Source organism: Barbus barbus (assembly GCF_936440315.1).
Source record: "Barbus barbus genome assembly, chromosome: 11".
Classification (NCBI taxonomy): domain Eukaryota; kingdom Metazoa; phylum Chordata; class Actinopteri; order Cypriniformes; family Cyprinidae; genus Barbus; species Barbus barbus.
The window spans coordinates 3691822-3705044 of record NC_136739.1 but is presented as its reverse complement, the minus strand read 5'-3'; the positions used below and the strand labels follow the sequence as shown (position 1 = coordinate 3705044).

Sequence of the window (13223 nt, the reverse complement as noted above, 5' to 3'; positions counted from 1 at the left end):
CTTTTCCCATCATTTCAAACGAGTGCTTTCACGCCACACATTTGTCTTCCATTCCCATTTTCCTCTTCCATTAATGGTTTCAGTTTTGAGCCACTAGTGGCTGTTTATGTGTGCCTGAGCTCCAACAAACGGCTCTTAACAATCCATTAGTGTGCCTAATTAATGCATCTAAATAAAGTCACTATTTTGGATAATTTAGATTTTCTTATTTTTGTGTGCATGTATCGGGATTATTATAGTTTCCTAAAAGTAAAACCATAAAGAACATATTTGTTACTTGGAATAAAATAAGTGTTAACTAAAATAAAACTAATAATAATAGTTTTTTTTTTTTTTCATAATTTTTGTTGTGCATTTTGATCATTTTTAATTACAATAAAGCAAATATAATAAAAATATGAAAAATATTAGTGAAATGATACTAAAATAACACTGGAGTGTTAATATTTTAGCAAGGAAGCAGTAAATAAAAAGCAATAGTGAAGACATTTGTAATGTTGCAAAATATTTCTATTTAATTTATGCTTTTTCAAAAAAATGATATTCCTCAGAATCTTGAAATAAATTGTTTCACGTTTCCACAGTTTTACGCAATTTTAATGCAAATGTTTGATCATAACATCACATCTTGAAGAAAAATATTTCAGAATATACAGTTTACTGTTTTTCCTTTTTTTTTTTTTTTTATTATAGAATCTTACAGTAGTGCATGTGGATTTATAACTGAAGATTTCATGATTAGTTGGTTTAATTTTGTTTTTTTTTTTTTTGTTTTTTTTTGTAGATTCACACCTTCGGAACATTCCCTCCTTTGAACATATTACTGTCATTTTGTTTTTCTCATCATTACTCTCATCCAACAACAAATATTTGATTGTAATGAGAATTTCGTTGACCTGCTGCACTGTTAGCGTTGGACATTGTTGCATTCCGTTTGCTTGATGTGCATGAGCACTTGCTCGCTCTGTCAAGACGTTTTTCTGTGACTTACTGTTTTGTGAAATGAGCTACAGTTATGTGCTAGAAGAAACATCTCACTCCATTAGACTGCAAAACCAATCTGTCAAAGCACCTGACATGGCAACCCACGTGAAATTTTATGCTTATGAGGGTCTTTGAAGCATTTAATGCAAAATGCTTTAATTTAAACTTCAGCTCGCTCTGTGTGTGCATCTATGACACAATGTGCCATTTTTCCAGTTTATTCAGCACTGCAAAATAGCATGACTGAGTTAGTTAGTTAGTTAGTTAGTTGCCCACACACCAGTGATTCAGAGGAACCTCTCTTCAACACCTTCCTTCTGTGCTGTCATCTTTGTCCTTTCCTCTGCCTGTCTCTGTTCTTTCTCAGGGACATGGTCCAGATGGTGGCTTTATTTCTGGTTGCTGGTGAAATCTGTGTTGGTTTATTTAAGACATTTTTCCAGCTGGGTGAAGGCAGCACATTTGTACAGCTCATGTGCATTTGTGCAGTGCTAAATGGACGCCAGATCAGAGGCGCAGGTGAGATTTCTTTCTCCACCAGTGTTGGAGAGGTTGTAGCCGGACTGCATGGCTCGGGTTAATGCCATGGCTGCGCTTTTGAAGAAGACACTGGATTTGGTGACGTCTAAAGAATCTTGCGCGACTGTAGAAATGTCTGGTGGTGGATTGGGTTACCGGAGTGCATTAGCAGTGTAGATGAAGGGTTCAGGTTAATGGGTTCAGTGTGTAGCAGTGAGCATGTGTTTGCTCATCAATCCGCTCTACATGTACATGCAGTCAAATGACCTCTGTGTTGATTTCCCCTCAACCCTGCACTGCGGCGGGGAAGCTTTCAGAGGGCACTTGTCTGGTCATCCATAATGGAGAGCACTGTAAACGTGAAACAGGGTCACCCAGAGACGGACTGAATTGAGACCGGCAGTCTGAAGGTTGTCTTCTCAGAAATCCCTTTATCTCTTCTGTTCTCACTTTTGCTTCTCGTCTTGTATATTGATTGCCCTCCACAAGGACAGAACAAGCCTCGAGTGCAAACGTTGTCTTTGGTGAAATTGATGAAACGCTTGTGGGTTTGTCAGCGTGGGAGAATAAAATGGTCTAACAGATTTCTGTGGGACCGCCAGAAGTGCGATGTGCTCTCGCTCTCTGATTTCTGTGGAAGAAAAGGTTCTAGTCATTTAGCATAAACCTGTATTAACTGTAAGTTTAGTTAACATCAGTTAACTCCTGGGCGGAGCAAACCATGTGCGTCTAACTTGAATCATGTCCAATAGAGGTTTTAAAGCAGTGGGTAATTCACTCATTGATTTGCTTAGTCTACTTTGTGATTCTGTGGACAAACATGTTTATAGCGTGTTCTATTCGATGTGTTCAAGCTCAAATGTCAAGCTATGCCGGTTTAGATCAGTCATACTTCTGTAGTTATATCAAATTTGAATATACATATATACACTTTTTTTTGTGTGTGTGTGTGGTGTTTATGTACTGGATGTATATTCCTGAAATAAAAATACAGGGAAATTTGGAAATTAGTATTTATTTGCTTTAAAGAGAAAGTAAAGGCCTATATTCCAGTGATGTTTAGTCTGACACCTGTTTAAAGCGGTGAAATGAAACCGGTGCAGCTAATGAAGCTGTGGTTTTTCACGCTAAACTGCAGTGCAGGTCCAGAATGGGTGCTGTAATACTTCTACACATGATATTAATTTGTCCGAAGCCACTGCTGATGTTTCTAGGGAATAAGGTGTGTGTGTGTGTGTGTTTGTTTTTGCTTGTGCGTTTTAGTGTGTGTGTGAGAGTGGCTTGCATAATGACCTGAAAGAGCTCTGGGAAGTCACCCGGTTTGATGGGTCTTGAGTCTAATGAATAATGTAATGGATGTGCCGTGTAACTCCCACGCTTCTCTCCGCTCTTTCACTGCCGTTGCCCCTTGTTATGTCCTTCCCTCTATTTGTACGGCCTCTCTATTTCTGTCTATTCGCTTCTTTTACCATGTCTTGGCCTAGTCGTATTGACTTGCACTTGAGGTTTTATGTAGATTTCTGCTGTTAAGCAGACCATGTCTGTTACACGCTCTTTTGCAAGACTTTTTTTTTGTATCAACCCAAACCATATCCTGTGTTATGGCTTATGTGTAACTTCTAATAAGGAAATGATCATGTAGTCAACTTGAAACTATTATTTTCTCAATATCTCATATTCAGATAAAAGTCTGAACCCCCCTAAAGCTTGAAAGCCTAGAATTGCAAACTTGTATATCTTTGGACTCCAACCATTTTTATTGTTTTTTTTTACTTGTTTTAATATGTTGGCTAATGTTATATGAAAATGAAGAATTCTGTCAGTCTATGATTGATTTTCCATTTCTGCATCGCTCCAGCCGATCTGAATAAATAAGTTATGCACTGGTTTGAGTGTGCTCTTCCTTTTTTTTTTTTTTTTTTTTTTTTTTTTCTGTTTAACGACCGCCTAAAATTAAATGAGGATAAGGCAAGCATACGGCATAATCGTGACCTATTTTTAGCCGAATTCATTGAGAGATTTGACTGTGATTCAAAGATTAAGTATTTCAAGTGTAGGCTGTTATATAGACACGCACTTTTATTGTTATTTTTTGGGGGGGGGTTTAAACGACGTCAAATTAGCCGTAGTGCACATCACCTAGTAAAAAGGGTCTAAAAACACATGGCCTAACTTTTAAATTATACCTGTACCTTTGTAGTAGTATTTGTGGATTACATTATAATGTCAATTCAAAACTGTGCTTCATGTTGGTCTCTTTCTTTTTCATTTCTGGTGTTCTTATACAGCTATGACTTGGTTATGCCTTGCTGTGAACACATTCTCTTCCATTTGTGTGTGAATGAGCAAAAGAGAGAAGTAAGTCTAAAGCACAGGAAGCGTGTTGTCGTGTGTTTCTACCATGTTATACCAGTTGGTCGGCTAGTTTGTCAGTCTCCACATGTGAGAATAATTCCAGATTTGGGATACATATCGTTATGGATAAATCCGTTTTCTGAGTATGAAGTCAGTCTGAACTGATTATAAATATCATGTGTGCACAAAATCTATTTCTCAACGTCCTGCAGTTTGAGCCTTTTTTTTTTTTTTTTTTAAGCATTCTGAGAAATACACAAGACACTGTCCTTTAACCTCAACACTACACCTCGCAAATAACCCTGTGAATCCTGCATAATGGAAGCTTTGCTCAGCGTAGACCATTCGAAGTCCCACAGCAGAATGTTTTGTTGAAGAATGATAGAAATTGTTCACAAGCACTGTTCTGATTGCTGTAGCAAGAGCCCAAACTTCATTACTGTTAGTCTGTCAGTTATTGGACAAATGTATCTCCTTTTAAAAGCAAGGGTTTTAGATTCATTAATCCACTGATCTGTTGTTGGATGAAGAGTCTGGATGTTTCGCTGAGATGGCCTCTGAGGATTTGTTTTGTCCTGCCACACCGGCAGCGTGTTATTGTCACAGCCAGCACTGTAGTGTACTGAAGTTGGGGAATCCACTTCACTTCCTCTTTCAAACTAGACCTTCCTGGCAAAAGTGCACATAACAAAACCAAAACCACATGTCCAGTCTGTGAGTGTTTGTTCAATGGAAGAGACCCATGAAGTCTCTTTCAAAGTCTCGTTTGGTTAGAAGCTTCTTGAGTGTCATCACATTCATCGGGGGGAAAAAAAGTGTTTTTTTTCAGCTGGTTTTTGTGATGACCAGCTGAAGGAGGCCAGGTACTTTTTTTTTTTTTTTTTTTTTTTTTTTAAATCTACATTTTGGGAGTTTCTATGATTGGATCATAGAAATAGAATCATAGAGATTCTATGATTTCTGTTGGAAGTTGGAATTAATGAAATGGGCAAGAAACCGGTAAGACTTCTGCATTACAATCATAACAGTTTTATTACCTATTTACATCTCTTTGATTTTATTCAAAAGTGCATTTATTTAAATGGAATCGGCATAAATCTGTTCACTTTGAAAATTACATTTATTCAATTTAAATAGTAATAACATGGTTAAAATATGGCTAGATGTGTGAAAAGCAATATTAATTTAGTTTTTTTTTTATTATTATATATAAACCAGGTTGTGTATTCAAATTCAGTTTATTAATTTGATTACATAAATCTTAACTGTTTTTCTGACTGATAAATATGCATGACAGTGGTTTCCGTTCTAGTTACTTTTCTTTTTTTAGACAGTGGAAAGTGTATTATGACTGAAGGTGTTTTCATGTCTAAATTGAGATCTGCAGACAGAGACTAGTGAAACGATACAGGTAACTAATGGTGTATCTTGAGTGGTATCAGAGGGACGTACAAAGAGAGAGCTGTCATGAGAGAATGTCTTTCCTGTTTTTGACAGAAATGATTACTGTCTAGGTTACTGTATATGTTCCTATGCAGCTTGTCAAGTGCATACTTTAAACTAAACTGTGATTTATTAGATATTTGAAATCATGAGAAATTACTCTCCCAAGAACAGTTATTGTTGTACAATAGTTAGCAACTATAACTTTATAACTGTATTAAATCGTGATGAATATGTGGGCCATTTGTTTGTTTAATGCATGGGACTAAACTGGCTCTAAAGTGATAGAAATAAGTTTATGTACCAGGTAAACGTTGTTGTTGTTGTTTCTTCTCCCTCAGAATATATATTTTTTTTTCTCACCAGTCACTCAGTATGGCTCTGCTCCATCAGATACAAAACAATGTTTATAAATATAACAACATTTGAATGGGTATAGATTACGATGGGGGGGGGGGGGGGTGTATGTGTGTCATGGCTAAAAATATCGGCACCCTTGGTAAATATGATCAAAGGCAGCTGTGAAAATTAATCTACATTGTTAATCCTTTTGATCTTTTATTTTTTTAAAAATCACATCTAACCTTTCATTGGATAAGAATTTAAAATGGGGGGAAATATCATTATGAAATAACTGTTTTTCTCTAATACACATTGGCCACAATTAACGGCATCCTTTTATTCAATACTTTTTGAAACCTCCATTTGCCAGTTTAACAGCTCTAAATGTTCTCCTCTAATGCCTGATGAGGTTAGAGAACACCTGACAAGAGATCAGAGACCATTCCTTCATCCAGAATCACTCCAGACCCTTTCAGACTCCATGTTGGTGGTGCTTCTCTTCAGGTCACCTCACTCATTTCCTATAGAGTTCAGGTCAGAGGACTGGAATGGCCAGCAGAAGCATGGTTTTGTGCTCCGTGACCCATTTTTGTGTTGCTTTTGAGGTTTGTGTTTGTTTTGAGCTAGGATAATTTTTCTTGAAACCCTCCCAAACAACATGTGATGTAGGTGCTGTTTTTTTTTTTTTTAAGGTTTTCTGCCCCCGAGACTCAACTATTTTCTGCAGTTCTCCAGCTGTGGTCCTTGGAGTCTTTAGCCACTCAAACTCTCCTCCTCACCGTGCATTAGGACTATATTGACCAGGGGTGCCCTATCCTGTTCCTGGCGATCGACTGGCCTGCAAAGTTCAGCTCCAACTCTAATCAAACACACCCGAAGCAACTAATTAAGGTCTTCAGGATCGCTTGAAAATCAAAGGCAGGTGTGTTTGATTAGAGTTGGAGCTGAACTTTGCAGGCCAGTCGATCGCCAGGAGCAGTATTGGACACACCTGATATAGACACATGTCCTCTTCCAGGCAGTTTCGTAATATTTTATGTTGATTGGATTCTTAATTATTGCCCTGATGGTAAAAATGGGAATTTTCACTGCTGTAGTTCTTTTCTAAAAGCCACTTCACTAATTTGTGAAGCTCAATTATCTTTTGCTGCACATCGGAAATATATTATTTGGTTTTTCTCATTGTGATGGATGATTAAGGGAATGTGGGCTTTGTTTTCCCTTTTTATTTATATTTCTGTGAAACAGGAAGCCATGGCTGGATAATTTCATGTTCATAATCGCCCTGGAGTGCTCAATTTTGAATATGAATGGGAATATACTTCAGAGATGTTTTACTATTTTAGAATTTCTAGGGGTGCCAATAATTGTGTCCAACATGTATTTGAGAAACATTTTTCATAATGATATTCACCCCATTTTAAATTCTTATTCTCCAATGAAAGATTAGATTTTTGTGGGGTGTTTTTTTTTTTTTTTTTTTTTTTTTATAAAATCAAAAGGATTAACAATGCAGATTAATTTTCACAGCCGCCTTTGATTATATTTACCAAGGGTGCCGATATTTTTGGCCATGACTGTACATATAAGTGTGTGTGTGTGTATACACACACACACACACAGTGCCCTCCATAAGTATTGGAACAGTAAAGACAAAATATCTCTGTTGGCTGTGGAGTCAAGACATTTGCAAATATGATTAAAAGATGAATGAGACAAAACTACAGAATGTCACATTTTATTATTGGTTGATTCAACACAGATGTTTTACCAGATAAGAAGATCAGCACTTTTATAGTTTCATCCCTCTATCTGATGTGAGCATAAGTATTGGAGCAGTTGCCTCACGGGTCTTTCTAAGTGATCAGCTGTGTCCTGTTGCATTAATTCTTCAGATATTAAAAGCAGGGAATGTGTCGTATCAGTTATATCCCTTACTTCTGTGTTCTGAATCTTGCATTCGATGATGACACACACAAACCAGGATGAAGACGAGGGAGCTGACTTTGAGAGAAAAGCAAGCAATTTGGATGCTATGATGCTATGAACAGAATGTTGTTATTATTATTATTATTATTATTATTAGCCGTTTCAACACATACATGTTTTACCAAATAAAAAGAACAGCACTTTGAGTTCATCCCACTCATTAATGTGAGCATAAGTATTGAGACCGTTGAACATAAGGCAGATATAAAAGATTAAAAGCTATTATTTAATTGCAGATCCCTTGCACACAATCACAGCAGTGAGTCTGTGACCCATAGACATCACCGGACTCTTGGTCTCATCCTTTGAAATACTTTTGGCAGCCTTTAATGCAGCCAATTCCAATTGTTGCTTGTTTTGGGGAGTTTCTGCCTTTACTCTCCTCTTCAGCTGGTGAAATTCATGTTCAATCGGACTTAAATCTGGAGATTGACTTGGGCAATCTAAGACTTTCCATTTCTTTGCCCTTATAAATTCCTTGACTGAACTGGCAGGGTGTTTTGGGTCATTGTCCTGATGCAATATGAATCACTTCCCAATGAATCTGGTGGCATTTTCTTGAATATTGGTAGGTGAAATGGTTTTGTACCCTTCCAAATTCATTCTGCTACTGTCATCATACATTAAGTCATCAGTAAAGTTGAGAGGGCCTGTTCCAGAGGCAGCCATGCATGCCCATGCCATGACACCACCTCCACCATGCTTTACAGATGAGGCTGTATGCTTGGGATCATTGCAGTTCCCTTTTTTTCTCCACATATTTGCTCTCCCATCACTTAGATAAAGGTTCATCTTTGTCTCATCGGTCCATAAACACAGTTCCAAAATCTTCTGGATCACCTTTGTGCTTTTTTGCAAATTCTAATCTTGCCTTTCTATTTTTGGTGCTGGTCAGAGGTTTGCATCTTGCTGTGTAGCATCTGTAATTCTGTGTCAAAGTCTCCTGAGGACAGTAGATTGTCAGAGAATCACCCCAGCTTTCTGGAAGTTGTTGGTGATTTTACAGACACATCTTTTAGGATTCATTTTACAGCTTTTATGATTTGTCTGTCATCAACTACTGTTGTTTTCTCAGCCGATCAGGTCGTTGTTGGTTGCTGGTGTCGCTGGTGGTTTCCAAACTCTTGATTTCTCCATGCCCTTTGTTTTTGCTAGAACTCTAACTGACTTCCTCTTTTCTTTTAGCATCCAAATTGCTTGCTTTTCTCTCAAAGTCAGCTCCCTCGTCTTCATCCTGGTTTGTGTGTGTCATCATCGAATGCAAGATTCAGAACACAGAAGTAAGGGATATAACTGATACGACACATTCCCTGTTTTTAATATCTGAAGAATTAATGCAACAGGACACAGCTGGTCACTTAGAAAGACCCGTGAGGCAACTGTTCCAATACTTATGCTCACATCAGATAGAGGGATGAAACTATAAAAGTGCTGAACTACTTAACTGGTAAAACATCTGTGTGTTGAATCACCCAATAATAAAATGTGACATTCTGTAGTTTTGTCTCATATTCATCTTTTAATCATATTTGTAAATGTCTTGACTCCACAGCCAACAGAGCAATTTTGTTTTTACTGTTCCAATACTTTTGGAGGGCACTATATATAGGCTCACCTTCATAGTTTAAAACATTAAATATTTCCAACATTGCGATGTGACCCAATTAATATGTATAAAAAAAGATAAAAGCAATATCACAGTAGTAGCCATATCTCACAAGTAGATGTGAGATATAGCTGTATATCGGCACGGGTGTAACTTCCATATATTCTAGATTCATTACATGTAAAGTAAAACATTTCAAAGGTTTTTTATATTATTATTTATTTACTTTGATTCGAGCTTACAGCTCATGAAAGTCAAAAATCCAGTACCTCAAAATATTAGCATATTTACATTTGAGTTTCATTAAATGACCATCCCTGAAGTATAAATTCCGGGTAACCCTTGTTCTTTGAAACCACAATAATGGGGAAGACTGCTGACTTGGCAATGGTCCAGAAGACAATCATTAACACCCTCCACAAAGAGGGTAAGTCACAGAAGGTCACCACTGAAAGACCCCTTGAAAGGCTGTTCACAGAGTGCTGTATCAAAGCATATTAAATGCAAAGTTGAATGTAAGGAAGAAATTGGGTAGGAAAAGGTGCACAAGCAATTATGACCGCAAGCTTGAGAATACTGTCAAGCAAAGCTGATTCAAACACTTGGGGAGAGCTTCTCAAGGAGTGGAATGAAGCTGGAGTCAGTGCATCAAGAGTCACCGCGCTCAGACGTCTTCTGGAAAAGCGATATCAAGCCACTTCTGAAACCGAAACGATTTCAGAAGCATCTTACCTGGGCTAAGGAGAAAAGGAACCGGACTGTTGCTCAGTGGTCCAAAGTCCTCTTTTCAGATAAAAGTACATTTTGCTTTTTATTTGGAAATCAAGGTCCGGAGTCTGGAGGAAGAGTGGAGAGGCACAGAATCCAAGCTGCTTGAAGTCCAGTGTGAAGTTTCCGAAGTCAGAGGTAATTTGTGGTGCCGTGACATCTTCTGGTGTTGGTCCATTGTGTTTTATCAAGTACAAAGTAAATTCAGCTGTTTAGCAGAAGATTTTGGAGCACTTTATGCTTCCTTCTGCTGACAAGCTTTATGGAGATGCTGATTTCCTTTTCCAGCAGGACTTTAGCACCTGCCCACAGTGCCAAAACCACTTCCAAGTGGTTTGCTGACCATGATATTACTGTGCTTGATTGGCCAGCCAACATGCCTGACCTGAACCCCATATGGGATCTATGGGATATTTTCAAGAGAAAGATGAGAAACAGTCAGTCCAACAATACAGACGAGCTGAAGACTCAATAGTGCCTCAGGCTGATCGCTTCCATGCCATTCCTCACTGATGCTGGAGTTTGTGCTAAAGGAGTCCCGGCCAAGGATTGAGTGCATAAATGAACATACTTTAAAGAACTTGAACATTTCTGTTTTGCAAATCCTTTTTTTGTTTGATCTTAGGAAATAATCTAATATTTTGAGATACTGGATTTTTGACTTGCATGATCTGTAAGCTCGAATCAATATTAAAACAAAAAACCTTTTGTAATGTTTTACTTTACGTGTAATGAATCTAGAATACATGAAAGTTTCACTTTTTGAAATAAGTTACAAAAAATAACTTTCACAATAGTGAATGTAGTTTGTTTTTCTTGAAATTTAATATACAGTTTAATCCAATTGTGGAAACTCAAATTAATTCAAGAGTTAAGTCATTTTAAGGTTAATGTGTTCATTTTCTTTATCTTGTAGGAAATCAAATTAAAATGTAAATTTGTGTTTAGAATATTAGGTCAACATATGATTCATTTATTTTCAAAGTTAGTGATCTGTAGCTCAAATTGTGGAACGAGGATATGAGGTTAACCATTCCTGTCCTGTTGTAGGCCTCCTGCTGACCCTTCTCCAGTTGGGTCTGGAGTGCAGCGGCGTGCGGGGCCGAGAGGACTTCTGAAAGATGAAGTCCAGTCTGAAACAATGGCGGCGGATCGCCCTTGGCCTCATGCTGGTCTGGGTGCTGCTGTTCCTGGCGTTCCTATCCTACTTCATGGAGTCCCGAGTGGATGACCCGCACTCAGCGGCCGCTCTCTCCTACACGGACACGCGCCGCCTGACCTCGCTGCAGGGCAACCCCCGCACCATTATGGCCACTCATTTGGTGCTTGCTACCTCCTCACCCCCCCCTGCCTCCAGCAACACCCAACAGGAACAAAGCCAGGAGGAAAACCCCAGCGCTGACCCCCAGCCCAGTCCGCTCAGCCAGGAGGCCTACCCCTATCCCGACCCTCAGAGCCTGGCAGCATGGTCTGCATTCGGCACCCAAGACGTGGGCTCCCGATCAGCCCCTGTGAGTCGCAACCGTGAGAGACATGAGTATAATCAGGATTCACCTCAACAGGATGAAGAGGTGGTGGGAGGAGAAGAGGAAGATGAGGAGGAGGGAGATGAGGGCAGGAGAAGGAAGACTAAACGAGTGGCTATACGTGAAGACTCTGACCCGGATGAGTACTACGTTCCCAGGTCAAAATCCGTAGTGCGCGGCATGTGGAAAGGGAGTTTGTCCGTGGGCATGCTCAGTCCTCGCCTGCAGAGAGCTATGAAAGACTATCTGAATAATAATAAACACGGCGTGGCCTACAGGGGGCACCGGAAGGCTCAACAGAGCGGCCGACAGGTGTTGTGTGAGCTGAAGAAGGGCGAAAAGGTTCGGACTTTGGATGGGGCCGAGATGCCTTTCTCCAATTTAGGCTGGCAGAAGATTGTACCTGCCTTACCTTTCACCCAGCTCTACGGGCCAGGCTTGCAGACCTGCGCTGTGGTCACCTCTGCTGGAGCCATGCTTCACTCGGGACTTGGCAAGGAGATTGGTGAGTTAAAGTTGAAAAATGAAAGATTTTAATTTGGGAAACCCATCTACAACACCCTTAATAATTGTATTGCTGTATGAATAACTTGAAAATAATTATCAGAAAATTTGAGTGGTTTATTGTTATGCATGCACAATTTTACTTAATTGTATGATGCATGTTTGTTTTTGTTCGTTTTGTGTAAAGCACAATTGACAGCTTGCTAAATATTATCTTTGCCTAATTTAATAATAATTATTATTATTATTGTTATGATAATGATGATTTATTATATTATTATTACATTGGGCAAAAGAATGCAAAGTAGTAATTATTTTGAATATAAATATAACATGCACATTATCAATCATATTTTTATTTAAATTAATAATAGTTATTAGTTTTATTATTATATAAGCATTTTTTTATTTGTTTACATTTAGGCTTATTTTGCCATCAATTCTTAAAAATACAAATGTAATAAATCTCAATATTAACATGCATTTAAAAATATTAAGCATATTTTAATGCATAATCTGTACTTTATGGTGTTGTGATGCCTAAATTCACTAGAAGCATTTATTTTTTAATAGAGAATAGTTTTAAAATCTGATGTCTGCCTTACATGATTTCTTCCATAAAATAATAAATGAAATGCTTATCAGTAGCGTTCAGATTTTTTAGACTGGTTTATCCCTGCTGATTGGTTTTATAAAACGGTGGACCAGAATGATCAATTTTTCTCTCTAATATAGTTCATTAGCCTGACTGTAGGCCGTTTATGTTTGCTAAGTGTCAGACTGTTTTGGTTGGGACTCATCCAGCCAGATTTTAGAGTCATTACTATTACTTTTAAGAAGTTGTCAATGGCTTAATATTTGCTTGTGTGTTTTCTTTCGTTTTGTTTTTATTGATGCTTGGGATTCCTTATCTTTTCCATCATAGTTGCTTCAAAACCAGAAGATTCAGAGATGTGAAACTGGCCTTTGAAGAGAGGCCTTGTTTTTGGTTGAGTTTAGGATCCGTTCTGTTTCTCATTCTCTTCACTTGTGGTTTTTTGTTTCCGTGGTGATGCCAGTTTCTCTGAAAGGGTCAGTGGGATACCGATGCCCTTTACGGTTACATAACCACAAGTATCACCGAGCACACAAAGAGCCCAGATTCTTCCAGCTTTGGCATCTATGGTGGCAGAGCGGTAGTGGGCACA

General features: G+C 38.3%; 1 protein-coding gene across 1 annotated transcript in view; it reads left to right on the top strand.

The window, feature by feature from the left end:
• LOC306876764 (beta-galactoside alpha-2,6-sialyltransferase 2) overlaps window positions 1-13223 on the top strand; it is a 55213-nt gene that overhangs the window by 25650 nt on the left and 16340 nt on the right. Inside the window, exon 2 of the mRNA XM_079428166.1 lies at window positions 11057-12037. Within this exon, the coding sequence (XP_079284292.1) occupies window positions 11128-12037 (910 nt within the window). The 5' untranslated portion in view covers window positions 11057-11127. The remainder of the gene's footprint in view (window positions 1-11056; window positions 12038-13223) is intronic.